Source organism: Somniosus microcephalus, chromosome 14, assembly GCF_052327205.1.
Source record: "Somniosus microcephalus isolate GS21.2 chromosome 14, FLI_Smic_1.0, whole genome shotgun sequence".
Classification (NCBI taxonomy): Eukaryota; Metazoa; Chordata; class Chondrichthyes; order Squaliformes; family Somniosidae; genus Somniosus; species Somniosus microcephalus.
In genome coordinates, this window is record NC_141000.1 from 16,517,509 (window position 1) to 16,543,329 (window position 25,821).

Below are 25,821 nucleotides of genomic sequence, written 5' to 3' on the forward strand. Positions count from 1 at the left end.
CTCCCACTGCATGAAAAACTTGCAAAAGAAGAGCCTAGCCACCGGTGCAATTAACTGGGAGACAGGAAATCAAACGAGGCAGCAACTCTTAAAGGGCTACCACTCACCTTTAAAGAGGAATGTTAAGTATTTAAGGTCTTTTTACCCTTCTTATTCTAGATTATTGTGACTCTCATATCGTAGGTCACTCTCATTGTTAAGTCCCAACCCCCATACCTTTAAGAGTATCTAATTAAGCTTTAGGTAATAGAAACATAGAAGATAGGAGCAGGAGTAGGCCATTCAGCCCCTCGAGCCTGTTCTGCCATTTAATGAGATCATGGCTGATCATCCAAATTCAGTACCCTGTCCCTGCTTTCTCCCCATATCCCTTGATCCCGTTAGCCTTAAGAAATATATCTAACTCCTTCTTGAATATATTTAATGTGTCTGGGATGATGAAATAGTCTGTTAATTGTGTTTTTTTAGCAATTGGACCTGGTTTCTGTTACTGAATCTGGGGAGCAGTGTCGGGACGCCCATTTAGTGCCCTGCAGCTCGCCTGGCAAGCATAAATGAGGGCGGGGCCTCCAAATCACGGGAGCCACTTCACCTCCCGACTGGGAGACCGTCCAGCAGTCAATAGAGAGCCCTTGGAATGCCTGCTGCAGGAAGTGCAGCAAAGGACGTAGCTCAGTCTGGAGTGGAAGGCCACCGTCCATGTCAAAGCTGCTTGGATTGAGGTGGCCTAGAGAGTAGGTTGTCTCCCAGGTCTATTGTATCTGTAAGCAAATGGCTAAGAGGTAAATCTAAAAAGGAGCCTCAAAAGAATTCCCATCCTCAGCAGTTAATTTGTTGCAATTTCCTTTGCAGCAGGTATTACCAATATTGCAGGAATTTTTGGCAAAAATGGCACCTTCCCACATCAAACAAAATGAATGCATGTTTATTCAGTGATGGGTCATGAGCAATTTGTGTTGTGGCTTTCTCTCAACTAGGGAATGGGTTGAGATTACAATGGCTTACTTTACTTTTTATCCTCAATTGAACTGCTACTAATGAAAGAATATTTGCCATTTCTTCTGTCTGTACTTGAGTTTGGTATTCAAATGTAAAGCACACTGAGGCAATACTAACTTCCTAAATGCACTTGACAATACAATTATCAATGAAACATGAGAAAGATGGGATACCAAGGGAAGTATAGAATGCTGCTACAAATGTACCAAAGCTTTAAGGAAGTGTATCAAGTCTAATTGACGCCCTTTTTTTCTTTAACAGGGAAATTTACCTGCATTGAAGTGAAGTTCCATTTGGAAAGACAGATGGGCTATTATTTAATCCAGATGTACATTCCAAGTCTGCTGATTGTCATTCTGTCCTGGGTATCGTTCTGGATTAACATGGATGCTGCTCCAGCGAGAGTAGCTCTAGGCATTACAACAGTGCTGACAATGACTACACAGAGTTCTGGCTCTCGAGCTTCACTTCCAAAGGTGAGACATGGCCAGGCAATCGTATCCTACTGAATTCTCATTAACATATTATTAATTTGTCAATACATTTTAGTTCTGGAGCAGGATTGCCCCTGGACAAGGAATTCTGATGTCTGCTTACTGCTAACCAATTTGCGATAATATGTTAGCTCATTGAATGACTTGTGCTACATCGGAATACAATGTAAAATAATTTATACGGAATGTAATCTTCAGAAATAGTTTTGGCCTGTTAGCTGGGTTGCTAATAATTGGTGCGCTGTGGTCTGAAAACTTGATTAACTGGGAACATTTTCTAACTAGATTAGTATTAGACAATCAAGTTTAATGCAGCTTCAGAATTTTTTTTTAAATCGTTTTTATGGGGTGTATGCGTCGCTGGCAAGGCCAGCATTTATTGCCCATCCCTAATTACCCTTGAGAAGGTGGTGGTGAGTCGCCTTCTTGAACCGCTGCAGTCCGTGTGGTGAAGGTACTCCCACAGTGCTGTTAAGTAGGGAGTTCCAGGGTTTTGACCCAGCGACGATGAAGGATCGGCGATATACTTCTAAGTCAGGATGATGTGTGACTTGGAGGGGAACTTGGAGGTGGTGGTGTTCCCATGTGTCTGCTGCCCTTGTCCTTTTAGGTGGAAGAGGTCGCGGGTTTGGGAGGTGCTGCTGAAGAAGCCTTGGCGAGTTGCTGCAGTGCATCTTGTAGATGGTACACACTGCAGCCACGGTACGCCAGTGGTGGAGGGAGTGAATGTTTAAGGTGGTGGATGGGGTGTAAATCAAACGGGCTGCTTTGTCCTGGATGGAGTCGAGCTTCTTGAGTGTTGTTGGAGCTGCACTCATCCAGGCAAGTGGAGAGTATTCCATCACACTCCTTACTTGTGCCTTGTAGCTGGTGAAAAGACTTTGGGAATGCTTCTGTAATGGCAGTGACAGGCGCATGAATTGGTCCATGCTACGCTGAGTTGGATGTCAGATCATAGATTCTTTTACTTGCAATTTACGATTTAGATCAGGTATTGGTGTTAACTAGATTAGGTATGCTATTAATTGGTGTTGGTTGTTTGGATCAGATACTTTATTAATCAAAATTGACTGGTTGGATAAAAAATTGTTAAATTATGTTAACAGGTTTCATTTTAGGGAGGAAAGTCATATCGGGTCTTCTGCACACTTATTGCTTGTGAATATTTAAGAGCTTCCAGCAACAACAAACCCACCTCTATAAACAGGAATTTTATCAAGTTTGAGCAACAATAGAAAGGGAGCAATTAATTGCCTTCTTTTGTCTCAGTCCATTAACCCATTTTCAGCCATTCCATATTTACCTCCCTATTAACAACTAAGGAATGACATTTTCCATTATTTTTTAAATTGAGATACCTAAACCAAGGACTATACTGCAGGACATCATCAAGGTTGTGGAGAAGATGAGCTATATCAAGAATTAGTGGCAAGGTGGCCCCAAACTTAGATTTTGAAAGCGTGCTGATTGTAGGAGGAAGGGACGGCTTAACTACATAAGTAGTTCCACTGATTTTTAAGGTCCTGGGAAAGAATGATAGCAACAGGTGGTACAATGAGCCTTGATTTCAATAGAGTCAGGATGCATTGAAGATCTTTCAGGATGAAGTATTCGGGAACAAAGAAAGCTAATTCAAAGGCAAATTGACCACATTTGGTTTTTTTTTTGTTTCAATCAGAATTTTCCAACCAAAATTACATTTCATAAAAATGTAATTGTGACTAATAGAGTTCATTAATAGCCATGACCAAGTACCAATACTTTTAAATGAGGGATTAAAAAAGTTACCTTGATCACTTATCAGCAGAGCCAGAATGTAATTGACCCGTACAGACCAGCAGGTCGAATGTTTGTGCTGATGTAGCTGATCTCCGCCAGGGTGGTGCTGCTATTGACCTCAGGCTAGGGAGGGGGACAATCAGGCAGGATTCCTGTCCTTGATCACTGTTCAGTGGTCCCTGCAGCAAAATACATGGATACAGATACTGGGAAAAGGACAAATTCAAGCCTATTTGTGATGCCCTTTGTGACCAAATAGCCTGCCAATGCTCACTGCATCAATGAAGAAAGGACACTTGGGTGAAATGTAGGAGGATGTTTGAAACCAAACCCCAGTACGTCAGTCCCTTCAGGTGGGGAGGCAGCAATCTGAAGGGAATATGTTTTGTTTGTATACCTGCCATAGTCTCGTTCACCCACAACTTATATAAAACTGTCAAATTGTCCTCCAGATTCCCTTTATATTTCATATAAGACCTACACATTTTATAGGATATAACATTTATCCTACAGGATCTAGTTCAGGTACTTATAGTGCTGGAAGATTTTAGAAGATTAGAAAGAGAAATGGCAGTCAGCCCATCCAGATCATTCTTTCATTCAGGTCGTTACAGAAATTGCTCTGAGCATTTTTTTTTAGTTTTTTTCTTACCGTAAACCCACACTTCCTAGTGAACGATGCATTTCATCAAAATTTTATGCCAAAACAAAGCTGGTCATATAAGTTACTTCAGAACTGCTCTGTAACCTTTCACATTTACACTGTCGCTCCATTGGAATCAAATGTTTTAAAATGAACCTTAAAATTGTTTCAACCGAATGAGCCCAGTTTGGATTCAAAGCAATTTGATCTTCACCCAAATATCATTATTAGTGGATTAGGCACAAACATGTAATGGTGCTTATATTGTAATTCAGCTCTCACAAGGAAAATAGCATGATCTTCCCGATGCATTTGGGAGCGCAGATTTACAGAACGCTGGTGAGAAAGCTGAAGCTGCAGACCACAAAAAAGCCAAGAACTTGAAGTAATCAAATCCATAAAGTAGGATTATTACACATGTGGGACACACATTACAGCCATATGAGAAATGTAATTTTAAAAATCTTTTTAAAATTGTGGTTCCTGCAGTTATTATTATTCTCAGTGACGCATTGATGCTCCTCTCCCATGCTAACAATATTCAATAAACATCAAATGCATTAATCAAACACAGCTCAGGAATTTTTTTCTTAATTAAAATCAGATCAACAATCTTGAAACAGTTAACATGCTACAGAATGCAGCTACAGCTGCTAGAATCACAATGAGCTGGTAATATTAATGTTGCTTTTTTCACAGTATTGAGACAGTATTGTTTTACTAATTGTAGTAAATGGAGTACAGTAAGGTTTGAAACCTTGCTCAAGGCATATGTTTCCATTGTACTGCACTGATAAAGGTCCTGCGTGTTGCATATTTCCTACATTAAGACCTGTGTAACACTGCAGGGTACCAGGATCAATCCTCAACAGATGGATTCTAGATGACATTATTTTTGGCTCCATTATGAAACTCTCAATTGTAACATTAAGCTCACCACCAGAGTACGAACTTTTGTACTTTCTTTTCATGAAGAATTTCTGCTCATTATTTCTTGTTTAATAGTTATAGTATGGAATGAGAGATACCACTTAGTGTACCCAGATAAAGTAAGTGTTATATAGATACCCTTTTCCTGTCCAATCCCTTCCCACCCTATAACCATGGCATTCCACTTGCTGAGAGGGTGGCAAGAACTGTTCTCTCAGGCCTCTCATGATGCCACACTTAAGCCAACTTTTACGCGATGCTTTGGTGTTTCATCTGATAATTCTTCCCAATTTTCCAATGGGGAAAATCTTAGCTTCTGCTTGTTCCTTTAGATTGAAAAATTGCACATGTCACTCCGCTATTTAAGAACGGCAAGAGAGGGAAACCAGGGAATTATAGGCCAGTTAGCCTAACATCTGTTGTCGGGAAATTGCTAGAGTCTATTAATAAGGATAGGGTGACTGAACACCTCGCAAATTTTCAGTTGATGAGAGAGAGCCAGCATGGATTTGTGAAAGGTATGTCATGCCTGACAAACCTGATTGAACTTTTTGAGGAGGTGACTAAAGTAGTTGACAGGGGAATGTCTATGGATGTTATTTATATGGATTTCCAGAGGCATTTGATAAAGTCCCACATAAGAGACTGTTAACTAAGGTAGAAGCCCACAGAGTTGAGGGCAAATTATTGACCTGGTTAGGAAGTTGTCTGAGTGGCAGGAGACAGGCAGTAGGGATAATGGGTAAGTACTCTAATTGGCAGGATGTGACTAGTGGTGTCCCGCAGGGATCTGTGTTGGGGCCTCAACTATTCACTGTATTTATTAACAACTTAGATGATGGCAAAGAAAGTCATATATCCAAATTTGCCGATGACACAAAGATAGGCGGCATTGTAGGCAGTGTAGATAGAAGCATAACATTACAAAGGGACATCGACAGATTAAGTGAATGGGCAAAACTGTGGCAAATGGATTTCAATGTAGGCAAATGTGAGGTCATCCACTTTGGACCAAAAAAGGATAGAACAGGGTACTTTCTAAATGGTGAAAGGCTAAAAACAGTGGAGGTCCAAAGAGACTTGGGGGGTCCAGGTACATAGATCATTAAAATGTTATGAACAGGTACAGAAAATAATCAAAAAGGCTAATGGAATGCTGGCCTTTATATCTAGAGGACTGGAATACAAGGGGGTAGAAGTTATGCTGCAGCCATACAAAACCCTGGTTAGACCACACCTGGAGCACTGTGAGCAGTTCTGGACATCACACCTTGGGAAGGATATATCGGCCTTGGAGGGAGTGCAGCGTAGATTTACCAGAATGATACCTGGACTTCAAGGGTTAAGTTACGAGGAGAGATTACACAAATTAGGGTTGTATTCCCTAGAGTTTACATGGCTAAGGGGTGATCTGATTGAAGTTTTCAGGATATTAAAGGGAACAGATAGGGTAGATAGAGAGAAACTATTTCCGCTGGTTGGGGAGTCTAGGACTAGGGGGCAGAGTCTAAAAATTAGAGCCAGACCTTTCAGGAGTGAAATTAGGAAACACTTCTACACACAAAGGGTGGTAGAAGTTTGGAACTCTCTTCTGCAAACTGCAATTGATGCTAGATCAATTGTTAATTTTACATCGGAGGTTGACAGCTTTCTGTTAACCAGAGGCATTAAGGGCTATGGGCCAAAGGCGGGTATATGAGTTAGGTCGCAGATCAGCCATGATCTCATTGAATGGTGGAGCAGGCTCGAGGGGCTGAATGGCCTACTCCTGTTCTATGTTCCTATGCTTGCTGCATTTGCCTGACCGTATGGTTAAATAGGTGTTTGTTTGGGCTTGGGTTAGGGTACATTTAGTTAAAAATTCCACCATTCATTGCATTTACCCTGTGGGCAAAATCAGGTACCCATTATGACGTTACATGTCTGCCAAATAAAAACAACAACAATTTACAATTATATAGCCCCTTTAACACAGTAAAACCTCCCAAGGCGCTTCATAGGAGCATAATCAGACACATATTTGACACTGAGCCATATAAAGAGATATGAGGACAGGCGACCAAAAGCTTGGTCAAAGATGTACTACATAGAGGGACTTTTAACAATTATTGATTCAGGATTTTACTCTACATTCAGACTGCACTATGTTAGACATTGGTGTGCTTGATGCTGATGGCAATCTTGTGAAGCTACAACACAGGACTACCTGCATGCTAAACCGCAAAAGCAGCATGCTATAGACAGAGCTAAGAGATCCCACAACCAATGAATCAGGTTAAAGCCCTGCCACATCCAATCGTGAATGATGGTGGACAATTAAGCAACTAACGGGAGGAGGAGCTTCCATGAACACCCCATCCTCAATGATGGAGGAGCATAGCACATACCAGCTTCAGCCAGAAGTGCCGAGTGGATGATCCTTCTCGGCCTCCTCCTGAAGTCCCCACCATCACAGATGACAGTCTTCAGCCAGTTCAATTCACTTCACGTGACATCAAGTAATGGCTGACTGCACTGGACACACTTAAGGCTATGGGTCCTGGCAACATCCCAGTTGTAGTGCTGATGACCTGTGCTCTATAATTAGCTGAACCCCCTAGCCAAGCTGTTCCAGTAAAGCTACAACACTGGCATCTACCCGGCAATGTGGAAAATTGCCTGTCCACAAATCTAACCTGGGGGTGTCAGCCCTGTCAGCCTACTCTCAATCATCAGCAAACTGAAGGAAGGAGTCATCAAAAGTGCTATCAAACAGCATTTGCTCACCAATAACCTACTCACTGATGCTCAGTTTACATTCTGCCCGGACTTTTCACCTCCAGACCTCATTACAGCCTTGGATCAAACGTAGACGTCAGAGCTGAATTCCACAGGAGAGGTGAGAGTGACTGTCCTTGACATCAAGGTAGCATTCGACTGAGTGCAGCAGCAAGGAGCCTTAGTAAAACTGATGTCGATAAGGATCTGGGGCAAATTCTTCACTTGCCTGGATGGGTGCAGCTGCAACAACATTCAAGAAGCTTAACAACAGCCAGGAAAAAGCACCTTGTTCATTAGTCTAAACATCCACCCTCTCTACCACCGGTGTACTGTGGCTGCAGTGTGTAATATCTACGTTTTGCACTACAGCAACTCGCCAAGGCTTCCTTACCAGCACCTCTCAAACCCGTGACCTTAACTGTCTAGAGGGACATCGAGTTCCCCTCCAAGTCACTCACCATCCTGACTTGGACATACATCGCCGCTAAGTCAAAATCCTGGCTTTGCCAGCAACGCCCACATCCTGAGTATGAATTAAAAATAAACACACACACACACACCTGAATGTTTGACCCAAGGTCCCAGATTTGACTGTAGGGTGGCACAACAAGCAAATTTATCAAAAGTATATCAAAACCGACGTGAATGCATTCAGTTCTGTGTTGAGGTTACAACAATTCAGCTTAATTGAATTCCACCAAAAATTCAGGTGAATTTGCATTTTGGACATGTATCTCTTCTCATCCATTTCCTCCATGTAATTACTTAATATAATCTCATTCGGTGAATTTCCTCTCCCTAACAAAGGTGCAAACTCTTTAGGATTTGTGATAATATGTGAGTGAGCATTACAAATCTGTTTACTTCTGCTTTTTCACACATAATTGGAGCACACTGAATAGTGAACTGCCATTAGGACTATAATGTCCTCAGTGCATTCTGATCAACTGTATTGATCATATCAGTTAAAAGAAGACTTTTAATAATTAATACTACTTAAATTTGCAAAAATGAAACATGTCACAGGTTTTTGGGCATTTAAAACTTTCAGTATAATTGCAGCCATTAAACTCACACGACCTGCCCATCATTCCCGATTTATACTCATACCAAATAATTTGTTAAAATTACCAACAGGATAAATCTGACCCCCTTCTTACTGCAGGTTGACAAGCTCCTTGTCTGTGATGCTTGTTATCAACCTGGCTCTCATTGCTGAATCTAGTTCTCTTTCAAATTCTTTTAGGACAATGGTTTCAGTTTCTTTTGCCCATTCTATATTCTCTTGACAAATGATTTCTCATCCACTGTAAGAACATAAGAACATAAGAAATAGGAGCAGGAGTAGGCCAATCGGCCCCTCGAGCCTGCTCCACCATTCAATAAGATCATGGCTGATCTGATCCTAACCGCCAATCTACTATCACAGAACCATCTCCTGAATCTAACAGAATTAGACACACGAAATAGGAGCAGGATCAGGCTACACGGCCTCTGGGCCCGTTCCGCTACCCACAGGGCCATGTCCGATCCGAACCTAGACTCATGTCCAAATTCCTGCCCGCTCCCCGTAACCCTTAATTCCCTTTACTTCTAGGAAACTGTCTATTTCTGTTTTAAATTTATGTAATGATGTAGCTTCTACAGCTTTTTGGGGCAGCACACTCCATGGACCTACCACCCTCTGAGTGAAGTAGTTCCTCCTCATCTCAGTTTTGAAAGAGCAGCCCCTTATTCTAAGACTATGCCCCCTAGTTCTAGTTTCACCCATCATCGGGAACATCCTCCCCGCATCCACCCGATCCAACCCCTTCACAATCTTATATGTTTCAATAAGATCGCCTCTCATTCTTCTGAACTCCAATGAGTAGAGTCCCAATCTACTCAACCTCTCCTCATATGTCCATCCCCTCATCCCCGGGATTAACCGTGTGAACCTGCTTTGTACTGACTCGAGAGCAAGTATGTCTTTTCTTAAGTATGGACACCAAAACTGTATGCAGTATTCCAGGTGCGGTCTCACCAATACCTTGTACAACTGAAGCAATACCTCCCTATTTTTATATTCTATCCCCCTAGCAATGAAAGCCAACATTCCATTGGCCTTCTTAATCACTTGCTGCACCTGCATACTAACCTTTTGAGTTTCGTGCACCAGGACCCCCCGATCCCTTTGTACTTCAGTACTTTCCAGTTTCTTGCCATTAAGATAATAACTTGCTCTATGATTTTTCCTGCCAAAGTGCATAACCTCACACTTTCCAGTATTGTATTCCATCTGCCAAATCTCTGCCCACTTACTTAGCCTGTCTATGTCCCTTTGCAGGTTTTTTATGTCCTCCTCACTCACTACTTTCCCTCCCATCTTAGTATCATCTGCAAACTTTGATATGTTACACTCGGTCCCCTCCTCCAAATCGTTAATATAGATTGTAAAGAGTTGGGGACCCAGCACTGACCCCTGCGGAACACCACTAGTTACTGATTGCCAGTCTGAGAATGAACCATTTATCCCAACTCTCTGCCTTCTGTTAGATAGCCAATCCTCTATCCATGCCAGAATATTACCCACAATCCCGTGATTTTTTATCTTAAGCAATAATCTTTTGTGTGGCACCTTGTCAAATGCCTTTTGGAAGTCTAAATACACTACGTCCACTGGTTCCCCTTTATCCACCCTATATGTTACTTCCTCAAAGAACTCCAGCAAATTTGTTAAACATGACTTCCCCTTCATAAAACCATGCTGACTTTGTCCTATTAAATTATGATTATCCAAATGTCCTGTTACTGTCTCCTTAATAATGGACTCCAAAATTTTACCTACCACAGATGTTAGGCTAACCGGTCTATAGTTTCCAGCCTGCTGTCTACTGCCCTTTTTAAATAAGGGTGTTACATTAGCAGTTTTCCAGTCTGCCGGGACCTTTGCTGAGTCCAGGGAGTTTTGGAAAATTATTACTAATGCATCCACAATCCCTACCGCCACTTCCCTCAAGACCCTAGGATGTAAGCCATCAGGTCCAGGTGATTTATCCGCCTTGAGTCCCATTATTTTACCGAGTACCACTTCCTTAGTGATTTTGATCGTGTTTATCTCCTCCCCCCCTATAGCCCCCTGTTTGTCCAGTGTTGGGATATTCTTAGTGTCCTCTACTGTAAAGACTGATACAAAATATTCATTCAGTGTTTTTGCCATCTCCATATTTCCCACCATTAATTTCCCGGTCTCATCCTCTAAGGGACCAACATTTACTTTAGCCACCCTTTTTCTTTTTATATAACTATAAAAACTCTTACTATCTGTTTTTATATTTTTTGCTAATTTACTTTCATAATCTATCTTCCCTTTCTTAATCAATCTTTTTGTTATTTTTTGCTGTCTTTTAAAGTTTTCCCAATCCTCTATCCTCCCACTAGATTTGGCTACCTTATATGCCCTTGTTTTTAGTCGAATACTATCCTTAATTTCTTTACTTAGCCACGGATGGCTGTCTTTTCTTTTACACCCTTTTCTTCTCAGTGGAATATATATTTTTTGGAAGTTGTAAAATAACTCCTTAAATATACACCACTGATCATGTATCGTCTTACCCTTTAATCTATTTTCCCAATCCACTCTACTCAATTCCGCTCTCATACCTTCATAGTCTCCTTTATTCAAGCTTAGCACGCTTGTTTGAGATCCAACCTTCTCACCCTCTAATTGAATATGGAATTCAACCATGTTATGGTCACTCATTCCAAGGGGATCCTTTACTAGGACATTTTTAATTAATCCTGTCTCGTTACACAGGACCAGATCTAAGGTTGCTTGCCCCCTGGTCGGTTCAGTTACATACTGCTCAAGAAACCCATCCCTAATACACTCAATGAACTCATCCTCAAGGCAGCCCTGCCCAATTTGATTTGTCCAATTAATATGATAGTTAAAATCCCCCATAATTATAGATGTTCCCTTATTACAAGCCTCAACTATTTCCTGATTAATACTCTGTCCAACAGAGTTGCAACTGTTCGGAGGCCTATAGACTACGCCCACTAGTGTTTTTTCCCCCTTATTATTCCTTATCTCCACCCAAACTGTTTCATTATCCTGATCTTTTGACCCAATATCATTTCTCTGTATTACAGTGATTCCTTCCTTTATCAACATAGCCACCCCACCTCCCCTTCCTTCCTGCCTGTCCTTCCTGATCGTTAAATAACCTGGTATGTTTAATTCCCAGGCATTGTCACCCTGCAGCCATGTTTCTGTAATGGCCACAAGATCATACCCATATGTAGTTATTTGTGCCATTTAACTCGTCTATTTTGTTACGAATGCTACGTGCATTCAGATAGAGAACTTTCAAAGATGTTTTGTGACACTTAGTTCCTGCTTTTGCCCTTTTTATTACTTTACCTTTTACTCCATACCTTCTGCCCCTTCCTGACACGCTCTGGTTTTTAATTTCCCCACTGCTACCTAAGTCTATGACCTTCTCTGTTGTCATTTTTATTATTTGCTCTCTAGGGACCTCCCCCCCACTAGTTAGTTTAAAGCCCTCTCTACAGCCCTAGTTATATGATCCGCCAGGACTCTAGTCCCAGCACTGGCCAAGTGAAGCCCGTCCCAACGGAACAGCTCCCTCCTGCCCCAGTACTGGTGCCAGTGTCCCAGGAAGCAAAACCCATTTCTCCCACACCAGTCTTTGAGCCACGCTTTCACCAGAAAAAATAATAATTTCTGGGTGTTTGATTTTTTGAGAAGAAAAAGTAGGAAAGGAAAAGGTTATTTAGTTCAACAAAGCTGTTCTATAGTCTATATCCTGTTTATTGACTTAATTTGACCATTTTGTACTTATTTCAAACCCAAATCCCTTGTCTCTCTTAGAACAGAAATTGAACCCATTCGCCTTGAAACAAATTGCTGTTTATTGCACTAGATGACATTTTATTCCACATGTCAATAGCCCTAAGCTTGAAGATGTTATTACTTGTATACCTTATAACTTCTCTATCTTATAATAAAGTTACCTTATCAATGCCCTTCTTTCTTTAAAAGGCTTGGGGGGGGGGAAATTAGGTTGCTTTGTGCCTCCCATTAGCGCCCTAAGAGGGCGCTAATGGGGTGCAAAGCAACTAGCGCCTGGGTGTGGCGGTGTTTGCGCCACTTGTGAAATTGACCAGACATTTTGCGGTGGCGCTAAACACTACCGCTGCGATCTCCTGCGCCTGCCGATCATGACGTCAGTCAAGCGTGCAACCAGATATTCTGGAGAGATTCAACGTTGTGTGAAGGAGTTTTGGGTACTAAGCAGCACTTTGCAGGTTCATTTTGATTTGACCTTCCTTGCATCGATTTAGAAGAGATCCAGCGCCCCAGACCAGATATTGAGTGGCGCCCCCTGCCTTTCCGCCTGCCACTAGCAATGACAGGTTGAGGGGAATGTTTTGCAGTCGAGAAGGGACTGGGGGAGCGCTATTTAAAGGCGACCGCTTCCTGGCGTTTTTTGTCGGCGACATTTTTGCACCACGCATTCTGAGAGAGAGACTTCTGGAGAGATTCAAAGCTGTGTTGAGGAGTTTTGGGTACTGAGCAGCACTTTGCAGGTTCATTTTGATTTGACCTTCCTATGGAGGCTGCACTGTGAGCTCTTTCCCTGGGCCTCTCCATTGTTCCTTCCAGCAGATTTGATGTACAGGTCTCTCCAGGCCGAGATTCAAGGCTGCAATGAGCAGGGTGTGGCTGGAGAGCAAGATCGACCCTCCCCTTTAAGAACTGGTCGGCACCAGTGTGTCTGTGTTCCATTGCTGACTGACATCACATGAGCTTCGCCAGCGCTCTGAGGTAGCGCCTCGCTCCTCGGCGGTAGCGCCTTAAGAGAGGTGTGTAGCGCCGGATTTAGCGCTCCAATCACCTCCAGGGGCGATAGAAGCCAAGTTTGCGATAATTAGCACCAGGCGCTAAACTTTGCGCCCGGCCGGTAATTGCGCCCCAGACGGGGCAATACCGAATTTCTCCCCCACGGACTCTATCCACCATTACTGTGTTTTTTCCATTAAAAATACATTTAGATTCACATGCCTTTTTCCAGTTCACTGATATAAGGCCATATTTGTTGCCTTTCTCTGACTCCTCCGCCCCGCCACCCCAAGAAGGCCCTGCTCCACCAGCTCCCCACTCTCCCTCACCACTTCCAGGATATTCCGACATAAGTGACAAGACACGTACATTACGTCTGCCCATATAACGGTGCGCACATTCTAATGCTTAGAAGTTACAGAAATACAGCATCCAACCTATCTTCCATCATTTGCAACATAGCAACACTGGGCAAGAAAAACCTGTTTATCCCTGGTGACCAGTGATGTTAGGGGTGGAATAGGGATTAGGGACGCATTTTTTAATATTCATTCCGGGATGTGGGCGTCACTGGCAAGGTCAGCATTTATTGCCCATCCCTAGTTGTCCTTGAGAAGGTGGTGGTGAGCTGCCACCTTGAACCGCTGCAGTTCATGTGGTGATGGTACTCCCACAGTGCTGTTATGGAGGGATGTCCAGGATTTTGATCCGGCGATGATGAAGGAACGGCGATATATTTCCAAGTCTGGATGATGTGTGACTTGGAGGGGAACTTGGAGGTAGTGGTGTTCCCATGCGCCAGCTGCCCTTGTCCTTCTAGGTGGAAGAGGTCGCGGGTTTGGGAGGTGCTGCCGAAGAAGCCTTGGCGAGTTGCTGCAGTGCATCTTGTAGATGGTACACACTGCAGCCACGGTACGGCGGTGGTGGAGGGAGTGAATGTTTAAGGTGGTGGATGAGGTGCAAATCAAGCGGGCTACTTTGTCCTGGATGGTGTCGAGCTTCTTGAGTGTTGTTGAAGCTGCACTCATCCAGGCAAGTAGAGAGTATTCCGTCACACTCCTGAATTGTGCCTTGTAGATGGTGGAAAGGCTTTGGGGAGTCAGGAGGTGAGTCACTCACAGAATAACCAGCCTCTGACCCACTCTTGTTGCCACAGTATTTATGTGGCTGGTCCAGTTAAGTTTCTGGTCAATGGTGACCCCCAGGATGTTTATGGTGGGGGATTCAGCGATGGTAATGCCGTTGAATGTCAAGGCGGTGGTTCGACTCTCGCTTGTTGGAGATAGTCATTCTCTGGCTCTTGTGTGGCGCGAATGTTACCTGCCACTTATCAGTCCAAACCTGAATGTCATCCAGGTCTTGCTGCACGCGGGCATGGACTGCTTCATTATCTGAGGAGCTGCGAATGGAACTGAACACTGTGCAATCATCAGCGAACATCTCTACTTCTGAACTTATGCTGGAGGGAAGGTCATTGATGAAGCAGCTGAAGATGGTTGGGCCTAGGACATTGCCCTGAGGATCTCCTGCAGTGATGTCCTGGGCTGTGATGATTGACCTCCAACCACCACAACCATCTTCCTTTGTGCTGGGTATGACTCCAGCCAGTGGAGTTTTTTCCCTCAGATTCCCATTGACTTCAGTTTTACTAGGGCTCCTTGATGCCACACTCGGTCAAATGCTGCCTTGATGTCAAGGGCAGTCACTCTCAACTCACCTCTGGAATTCAGCTCCTTTGTCCATGTTTGGACCAAGGCTGTAATGAGGTCGGGAGCCGAGTGGTCCTGGCGGAATGCAAACTAAGCATCGGTGAGCAGGTTATTGGTGAGTAAGTGCCACTTGATAGCACTGTTGACGACACCTTCCATCACTTTGCTGATGATTGAAAGTAAAGTGATGGGCGATAATTGGCCGGATTGGATTTGTCCTGCTTTTTGTGGATACGAAATATCCGATCAGTTTTCCACATTGTAGGGTAGATACCAGTATTGTAGTTGTACTGGAACAGCTTGGCTAGAGGCGTGGCTAGTTCTGGAGCACAAGTCTTCAGCAAGACAGCCAGGATGTTGTCGGGGCCCATAGCCTTTGATGTATCCAGTGCACTCAGCCCTCTCTTGATATCATGTGGAGTGAATCGAATTGGCTGAAGACTGGCTTCTGTGATAGTGGAGAACTCAGGAGGAGGCCGATATGAATCATCCACTCGGCATTTCTGGCTGAAGATGGTTGCAAACGCTTCAGCCTTGTCTTTTGCACTTGCATGCTGAGCTCCGCCATCATTGAGGATGGGGATATTCATGGAGCCTCCTCCTGCCGTTAGTTGTTTAATTGTCCACCACCATTCATGACTGGATATGGCAGGACTGCAGAGCTTTGATCTGATCCATTGATTGTGGGATTGTTTAGCTCTGTCTATAGCATGCTGCCTCTGTTGCTAAACATGCATGTAGTCCTGTGTTGCAGCTTCCCCAGGTTGGCACCTCATTTTTAGGAACACCTGGTGCTGCTCCTGGCAAGCTCTTCTGCGCTCCTCACTGAACTAGGGTTGGCCCCCTGGCTTGATGGTAATGGTAGAATGAGGGATATGCTGGGCCATGAAGTTATAGATTGTGGTGGAATACAATTCTGCTGCTGCTGATGGTTCACAGCACCTCATGGATGCCCAGTTTTGAACTGCTAGATCTGTTCTGAATCTATCCCATTTAGCATGGTGGTAGTGCCACACAATACGATGGAGGGTGTCCTCAGTGTGAAGACTGTACGGTGGTCACTGTTACCAATGCTGTCATGGGCAGATGCATTTGCAACAGGTAGATTGGTGAGGACGAGGTCAAATAGATTTTTCCCTTGTGTTGGTTCTCTCACCACCTGCCGCAGGCCCAGACTGGCAGTTATGTCCTTCAGGACTCAGCCAGCTCAGTCAGTGGTGGTGCTACTGAGCTACTCTTGGTGATGGACATTGAAGTTCCCTACACAGATTACATTCTGTGCCCTTGCTACCCTCAATGCTTCTTTCAAGTGATGTTCAACATGGAGGAGTACTGATTCATCAGCTGAGGGAGGGCGGAAGGTGGTAATCAGCAGGAGGTTTCCTTGCCCATGCTTGACCTGAAGCCATGAGACTTCATGGGGTCCAAAGTCAATGTTGAGGACTCCCAGGGCCACTCCTTCCCGACTGTATACCACTGTGCCACTACCCCTGGCGGGTTTGTCCTGCTGGTGGGACAGGACATACCTAGGGATAGAAACATAGAAACATAGAAGATAGGAGCAGGAGTAGGCCATTCGGCCCCTCGAGCTTGTTCCGCCATTTAATGAGATCATGGCTGATCATCCAAATTCAGTAACCTGTCCCTGCTTTCTCCCCATATCCCTTGATCCCTTTAGCCTTAAGAAATATATCTAACTCCTTGAATATATTTAATGATTTGGCCTCAACTGCTTTGTGTGGTAGAGAATGCCACAGGTTCACCACTCTCTGGATGAAGAAATTCCTCCTCATCTCAGTCCTAAATGGCTTACCCCTTATCCTTAGATTGTGACCTCTGGTTCTGGACTCCCCCGCTATCGGGAACATCCTTCCTGCATCTAGTCTGTCTAGTCCTATTAGAATTTTAAAAGTTTCAATGAGATCCCCTCTCATTCTGCTAAACTCTAGTGAATATAAGCCTAATCGACCCAATCTCTCCTCATACGTCATTCCTGCCATCCCAGGTATCAGTCTGGTGAATCTTCGCTGCACTCCCTCCATGGCAAGAACATCCTTCCTCAGATAAGGCGACCAAAACTGCACACAATACTCAAGGTGTGGTCTCACCAAGGCCCTGTACAACTGCAGCAAGACATCCTTGCTCCTATACTCGAATCCTCTCACTATGAAGGCCAACATACCATTTCCTTTCTTAACCGCCTGCTGCACCTGCATAGTTACCTTTAGCGACTGGTGCACAAGCACACCCAGGTCTCGTTGCACTTCCCCTTTTCCCAATCTATTGCCGTTCAGATAATAATCTGTCTTCCTGTTTTTGCCACCAAAGTGGAAAACCTCGCATTTATCCACATTATACTGCATCTGCCATGCATCTGCCCAATCACCCAACCTGTCCAAATCATACTGGTGTTTCTCTGCATCCTCCTCACAGCACACATGCCCACCCAGCTTTGTGTTGTCTGAAAACTTGAAGATATTACATCTAGTTCCCTTGTCTAGATCATTAATATATATTGTGAATAGCTGGGGTCCTAGCACCGATCCCTGCGGTACCCCACTAGTCACTGCCTGCCACTTGGCAAAAGACCCGTTTATTCCAACTCTTTTCTTCCTGTCTGCCAACCCGTTCTCTATCCAAGTCAGTACCTTACCCCTAATCCCATGTGCTTTAAATTTGCACGCTAATCTCTTGTGTGGGACCTTATCAAAAGCCTTCTGAAAGTTCAAATACACCACATCCACTGGTTCTCCCTTATCTATTCTACCAGTTACATCCTCAAAAAATTCTAGTAGATTAGCATGAAATAGTAGATGAAGAGAAAAAGATTGGTGAAGTCAAGCGTAGGTCCCTTGCAGTCAGAATCAGGGGAATTTATAATGGGCATTTCAAGCATGATTTACCTTTTGTAAATCCATGTTGACTTTGTCCGATCCTGTCACTGTTTTCCAAGTGCTCTGCTATTACATCTTTTATAATGGACGCTAGCATTTGCCCCACTACCGATGTCAGGCTTATCGGTCTATAATTCCCCATTTTCTCTCTACCACCTTTTTTAAATAGTGAGGTTACATTAGCTACCCTCCAATCCATGGGAACTGTTCCAGAGTCGATAGAATTTTGGAAGATGACCAGCAATGCATCTACTATTACTAGGCCACTTCCTTAAGTACCCTAGGATGTAGATTATCAGGCCCTGGGAATTTATCGGCCTTCAATCCCGTCAATTTCCCTAACACCATTTCCCTACAAATACTGATTTCATTCAATTCCTCCCTCTCATTAGACCCTATGTTCCCCGACATCTCTGGGAGGTTATTTGTATCCTCCTTTGTGAAGACAGAACCAAAGTATGTATTTAATTGGTCAGCCATTTCTTTGTTCCCCATTATAAATTCCCCAGATTCTGACTGCAAGTGACCTATGCTTGACTTCACCAATCTTTTTCTCTTCACATATCTATAGAAGCTTTTACAGTCAGTTTTAATGTTCCCTGAAATCTTACTCTCATATTCTATTTTCCCCCTCTTAATTAATCCCTTTGTCCTCCTTTGTTGAATCCTAAACTGCTCCCAATCCTCAGGTTGCTGCTTTTTCTGGCCAATTTATATGTCCTCTCTTTGGATCTTATGCTATCCCTAATTTCCCTTGTTAGCCACAGTTGAGTCACCTTTTTGTTTTATTTTTATGCCAAACAGTGACGAACAAATGCTGTAGTTCATCCATGCGATCTTTAAATGTTTACCATTGCCTATCCACCTTTAAATAACGCTCCCCAATCCATCTTACCCAACTCGCACCTCATACCATCGTAGTTTCCTTTATTTAAATTCAGGACCCTCGGGCTCGATTTTCATTGGGCCGTTGAGGCGGGATTGGAGGCGTGTGGGCGGTTAAAATCACGAAATAAGGGGCCCAAACCCATCCCGCCCCCAACCCGCCTCCATGCCAGTTTCAAAGGAGGTGGATACATGACCTGTGCTGGGACCCGCCTCCCCGAGGCGGGAAGGGGATTAGTGCCAATTAATTGCCTGTTAACAGGTAGTTAACAGGCAGTTTTTAGCCTAATCCCTATTTTTATCCCTGAAGTGTGGCATTCCCGACGGCTCCAAACCACGCCCAGTTAGTGAGGTGGACCGTCGGGCTGAAGGGCTTGGAGGGTTCGAGATGTCTGGTGTTCAGGTGAGTGATGTGTGCATGAGTGCAGAGGTAAGTGTGTTTGGTGTGTGTAAAGTGTTTAAATAAGTTTTACTTACCTTTACTTACCTTTACTGCCTTCCTTCAGGTCTCGGGAGTCCCTCATCTCACCGGCACAGAAAGCAGAATGGCCGCGAGCTGTCAAAAGTTGCAGCATTTAGCTTTCTGTCCTGGAGAGATCTCTAAATCAGCCTGAGAGGAAGGAATTAACTTAGTGTACAGATTGTCAGTGTTTGACAGCTTCAAAAAGCTGTCAAACGTTGATATTTCATCTGTCAAAAGCTCTTGACAGATGAAATGTCAATCTGTGATGTCACCTGTTGCCGGGTGGCCCTTAATTGGCCTGTTCAGTCCGCTGGGTGGGCTCAACAAGGTCAATCAAGTGAAAATCGCGTGGGTTGGCCACAATTCGATGTAGGCGGGACTACAACCCCAAAAGTTGTAGTCCCGCCTCCTACACACCTCCAGTATCAAAATCCAGCCCCTAGTCTCTGAGCCGACTACTTCACTCTCCATCTTAATGAAGAATTCTTTCATATTATGATCGTTCCTCTCCAAGGGGCCACGCACAACAAGATTGCTAATTAATCCTTTCTCATTACATAATACCCAGTCTAAGATGGCCTGATCTCTAGTTGGTTCCTCGACATATTGGTCCAGGAAACCATCCCGTATACACGCCAGGAATTCCTCCTCCACAGTATTGTTACTAATTTGGTTAGCCCAATCTATATGCAGATTGAAGTCATCCATGATAACTGCTGTGCCCTAATTGCACGCATCTCTAATTTCCCGTTTAATGCCACCCCCAACCTCAGCATTACTGTTTGCATGTCTGTATACAACTTCCACTAACGTTTTCTGCCCCATGGTATTTCTCAGCTTTACCCATACAGATTCCACATCATCAGAGCTAATATCCTTCCTTACTATTGTGTTAATCTCTTTAACCAGCAATGCTACCCCACCTCCTTTTCCTTTTTGCCTGTCCTTCCTGCATATTGAATACCCCTGGATCTTGAATTACCAGCCTTGGTCAGCCTGCAGCCATGTCTCCGTAATCCCAATTATATCATATCCGTTTACATCCATTTGTGCAGCTAATTCTTCTACCTTTTTACGAATGCTTCTCGCATTAAGACACAAAGCCTTCAGGCTTGTTTTTTTAACACTCTTAGTCCTTTTAGAATTATCATTTACTGTGGCCCTGTTTGATTTACACCCTTGATTTCTCTGCCTTCCACTTTTGCTTTTCTCCTTCCTGTCTTTTGCTTCTATCCTTGCTTCCCTTTCCTCTGTCTCCCTGCACAGGTTCCTTACCCCCTGCCATTTTAGTTTAAATCTCCCAAGAGCACTAGCAAACACTCCCCCTAGGACATCGGTCCTGGTCCTGCTCAGGTGTAAACCATCCAGTTTGTATTGGTCCTACCTCCCCCAGAACCGGTTCCAATGTCCCAGGAATTTGAACCCCTCCCCCTTGCACCATTCCTCTAGCCACGTATTCATCTGAAAAACCCTTCTATTTCTACTCTGACTAGCACGTGGCACTGGTACCAATCCTGAGATTACTACCTTTGAGGTCCTATTTTTTAATTTACCTAACTCCCTATATTCAGCTTTTAGGACCTCATCCAGTTTTTTACCTATATCGTTGGGACCTATATGCACCACGACAACTGACTGTTCACCCTCCCCCTCCAAAATGCCCCGCAGCCGCTCCGAGACATCCTTGACCCTTGCACCAGGGAGGCAGCATACCATCCTGGAGTCTCATTTGCGGCCGCAGAAACGCCTATCTATTCCCCTTACAATAGAATCCCCTATCACTATAGCTCTCCCACTCTTTTTCCTCTTGTCCTGTGCAGCAGAACTACCCATGGTGCCAGGAAGTTGGCTACTGCTGCCTTCCCCCGATAAGCCATCTCCCCCAACAATATCTAAAGTGGTATATCTGTTTGAGAGGGGGATGGCCAGAGGGGACCCCTGCACCACCTGCCTGCACCTACTACTCTGCCTGGCGGTCACCCATTCCCTTCCTGCCTCTGCAGCCTTTACCTGCGGTGTGACCAACTCCCTAAACGTGATGGAGGATTCTGGGACATTGGCTGAAAGGTATGATTCTGTGAGCATGACTATGTCAGGCTGTTGCTTGACTAGTCTGTGGGACAGTTCTCCCCAGATGTTAGTGAGGAGGCCTTTGCAGGATTGACAAGGCTGGGTTTGCCCTGTCCGAAGCTGTTGCATAGATGAATGCTGGGTGGTCCGTCCAGTTTTATTCTTACTATTGTTTTTCGTAGTGTTTTGTTACAACCGAGTGACGTGCTAGGCCATTTCAGAGGGCAGTTAAGAATCAACCACAGTGCTGTGGGTCTGGAGTCACATATAGGCCAGACTGGGTAAGGATGGCAGATTACCTTCCTTAAAGGACATCAGTGAACCAGATGGGTTTTTTACAACAATCTGATAGTTTCATGGTCACCTTTTTTATTCCAGATTTATTTAATTAACTGAATTTAAATTCCCCAGCTGCCGTGGTGGGATTTGAACTCACGTCGCTGGATTATTAGTCCAGGCCTCTGGATTACTAGCCCAGTAACATAACCATTACGCTACTGTTCCCAATAGCATCTAAAATTGAATTGACCAAAAAGCTAACACAATTGATGACAAATCTTAGTCACCTTTTTTCTTTTTTCCACTTTAAAAGGCAGCACAGAGGCTGGTATGCTGCGGCAGGCTCTGAGACCTACCACAGCCAATCTCCGCCCCTCCCTTGCCCTGACCCATCATAGATTCCCAAGGGGAGACTGGGGTCAGGAGCACATCCTTGCAGTGGGAAGAAGACCTACCCTGTCAAAGATACACTGGGATTTTGCAAAAGCATAAAGTCCCAGCCTATATCTTTTTCTATTTGACTTGAGTATTCCAACGCACTCCTGGCCGGCCTCCCACGTTCTACCCTCCATAAGCCTGAGGTCATCCAAAACTCTGCTGCCCGTGTCCTAACTCGCACCAAGTCCCATTCACCCATCACCCCCTGTGCTCACTGACTTACATTGAGTCCGGGTTAAGCAACGCTTCGATTTTAAGATTCCCATCCTTGTTTTCCAATCCCTCCATGGCCTTGCCCCTCCCTATCTCTGTAATCTCCTTCAGCCCCACAACCCTCCGAGATATTTGCGCTCCTCTAATTCTGGCCTCTTGAGCATCCCTGATTTTAATCGCTCCACCATTGGTGGCAGTGCCTTCACCTGCCAAGGCCCTGAGCTCTGGAATTCCCTCCCTAAACCTCTCTGCCTCTCTACCTCTCGTTTCTCCTTTAAGATACTCCTTAAAACCTACCTCTTTGACCAAGCTTTTGGTCATCTGCTCTAATATCTCCTTATGTGGCTCGGTGTCAAATTTTGTTTGATAACACTCCTGTGAAATGCTTTGGGACATTTTACTACGTTAAAGGCGCTATATAAATACAAGTTGATGTTGTTGATATGGTGGCCACAAAGACAACAATAGCAGTCTCCCTATTGCTTGATACATCAGTACAAAGATTGAGATTTTCCATTCTAATTATCTAATTATCCATTTCAATGTTTTATTTGCCTTTGCATCTGCTGCCATTCGTCACTTTGTGTTTTGTCAACTCTTACAGCTGGATCTTTTTCCTGACTCAACTTTTTAAAAATTAGCCCATCAATTTTTAATCGCATTTATTTCCACTACTAATATATTTTATTTTTAAGTTCTCAGCAGTAAATGCCATTTATGATCTATCTACCCAGTTGCAAAGTCACTGTAGTTCTTTCTGCATTTTATCTTTCTTATGAGCTTCATACTTTCCGAACCAACTTGGTATCATTGGTGAATGTTGACATTGTACTTTCGCTAGCTTCCTCAAAATGATTTGTGTGCATTAGTAGATTTTTATGAATTAGCACTCCTGGTGCAGCGAGGAGGTCAAACACTTAACTCGGTTTTCTGTCCATGAATCATGTAGTTCATGCTCATTCATTAAATCAACCACAATGTTAACAGTAGAACCTCAGGACCATTCTGTAGATATTCTGCTGATCACAGTTTCCCCATTAGGATGACTGTCATTGCACACTGCTCCTTGGGGTGGGCCTGAGACTCGGCACTGCAGAGAGCCCGAGGTCAGCCTAAAATTAGCATAGGGTGCCCACGCCTGAAGCAGGCATATACAAGTACAGGAAACTCTCGATTTACCGGCACCTAAATAACCGGAAATCTCTGTTAACCGGCAAAATTCAGGAGTAGGTTCAGGTAAGTTTTACTTCATATTAGTGGCCGTTCCTGGATCTGTGGCTGTGTAACCGGGGTTCCTGCACCTGTTGCTAAGCAACAGGGACGCCTGGATCTTGTGGCCGGGGTTCCTGCACCTGTTGCTAAGCAACAGGGAAGCCTGGATTTGTTGCCGTGTACGGGGCTCTCGTACCTTTTACTATACCTCTCTGTAATCCGGACTTTTTGATAAACCGGCAGCACGCCGGTCCCGTCGGTGCCGGATAAAAAAGAGTTTCCTGTAAGGTGGCTAAAGCCTGTTTGAGGCATCCACTGTGAGATTGGTTTGCCCTGAAGCAGCCGGCATTCGGTATAACCAGACCTTGGGACCACCTGTTACCAACAAGGTAAGTTTTTCAAATTTACTTACCTGAATATGGAGCTACCAGGAGCATCTGATTCCCCCAGAGTGGCTAACTCTCGGGCTAATGTTCACTGCAGGTAGTGTCATAGAAACATAGAAACATAGAAGATAGGAGCAAGAGTAGGCCATTCGGCCCTTCGAGCCTGCTCCGCCATTCAACGAGATCATGGCTGATCATCCAAACCCTAGCACCCGGTCCCTACACCGACAGCCATCCCACCCAAGCCCTATCCCCGTAACCCCACGTATTTAATCCCCCCTAACACTAAGGGTCAATTTTTATCATAGCCAATCAACCTAACCCGCACATCTTTGGACTGTGGGAGGAAACTGGAGCACCCGGAGGAAACCCACGCAAACACGGGGAGAATGTGCAAACTCCACACAGACAGTCACCGAGGCCGGATTTGAACCCGGGTCCCTGGCGCTGTGAGGCAATAGTGCTAACCACTATGCCACCGTGCCAACCACTATGTCTCAGTGGCAGGCCCGTGAGGTAGATGGCCCCATAGCCTCAGGCTCTGTGAGCTGCTGCTCCTCAGCTGTACCTATGGAGGCTCAATGGGAAGAAGCAATCTGCAAGACATGCCTCATAACACATTTCAGTGGCCAACACAATCCATGCCTTAATGTTGTGGGGCCTGGTAAGCTTCCTGTTGACAGAATGCCTGAGTGTGTACCATATTCATTGAAGGAAGAACATGTATTAGCCTGCAGATGTAGGTTTGATATCTGAGAAGAATGAGGGGTGACCTGATGGAGGTCTTTAAGACTATGCAATGGTTTGATAGGGTAGACGTAGAGAAGATGCTGCCACTTGTCGGGGAGACGAATGACTGTCATTGCACACCGCTGGGCTAGTAATCCAGAGGCCTGGACTAATGATCTGGAGACATCAGTTTGAATCCCACCACAGCAGCTGGGGAATTTTAATTCAGTTAATTAAATAAATCTGGAATAATTACTAGTATCAGTAATGGTGACCATGAAACTATCAAAATTGTCGTAAAAACCCATCTGCTGTCCTTACCTGCTCTCGCCTATATGTGATTCCAGACCCACAGCAATGTGGTTGACTCTAAGTTGCCCTCTGAAATGGCCGAGCAAGCCACTCAGTTGTAACTAACCGCTACGAAACAAAATAATAAGAATGAAACCGGACGGACCACCCGGCACTGACCTCGGCACCGGCTATGGACACGGCAACGGCACACCCAACCCAGTCAACCCTGCAAAGTCCTCCTCACCAACATCTGGGGATTTGTGGCAAAATTGGGAGAGCTGTCCCACAGACTAGTCAAGCAACAGCCTGACATAGTCATACTCACAAGAATCATACCTTTCAGCCAATGTCCCAAACTCCTCCATCACCATCCCTGGGTATGTCCTGTCCCACGGGCAGGACAGACCCACCAGGGGTGACAGCACAGTGGTGTACAGTCGGTAAGGAGTGGAGCTGGGAGTCCTCAACATTGACTCCGGACCCCATGAAGTCCCATGGCTTCAGGTCAAGCATGGGCAAGGAAACCTCCTGCTGATTACCACCTACCGCCCTCCCTCAGCTGATGAATCAGTACTCCTCCATGTTGAACACCACTTGGAAGAAGCACTGAGGGTAGCAAGAGCACAGAATGTACTCTGGGTGGGGGGACTTCAATGTCCATCACCAAGAGTGGCTCGGTAGCACCACTACTGACCGAGCTGGCCGAGTCCTGAAGGACATAGCTGCCAGTCTGGGCCTGCGACAGGTGGTGAGAGAACCAACACAGGGGAAAAACCTATTTGACCTCGTCCTCACC

The 25,821-nt window shown here is 44.6% G+C and overlaps 1 protein-coding gene across 3 annotated transcripts in view; it reads left to right on the forward strand.

Annotated features, from left to right (window-relative positions):
• Window positions 1-25,821, forward strand: part of LOC147107352 (glycine receptor subunit alpha-2) — a 273,836-nt gene that overhangs the window by 154,412 nt on the left and 93,603 nt on the right. For all 3 annotated transcript variants that reach the window (XM_086006290.1, XM_086006291.1, XM_086006292.1), the window contains one exon: window positions 1,261-1,475. In XM_086006290.1, coding sequence (XP_085862416.1) covers window positions 1,261-1,475 — 215 coding nt within the window. The remainder of the gene's footprint in view (window positions 1-1,260; window positions 1,476-25,821) is intronic.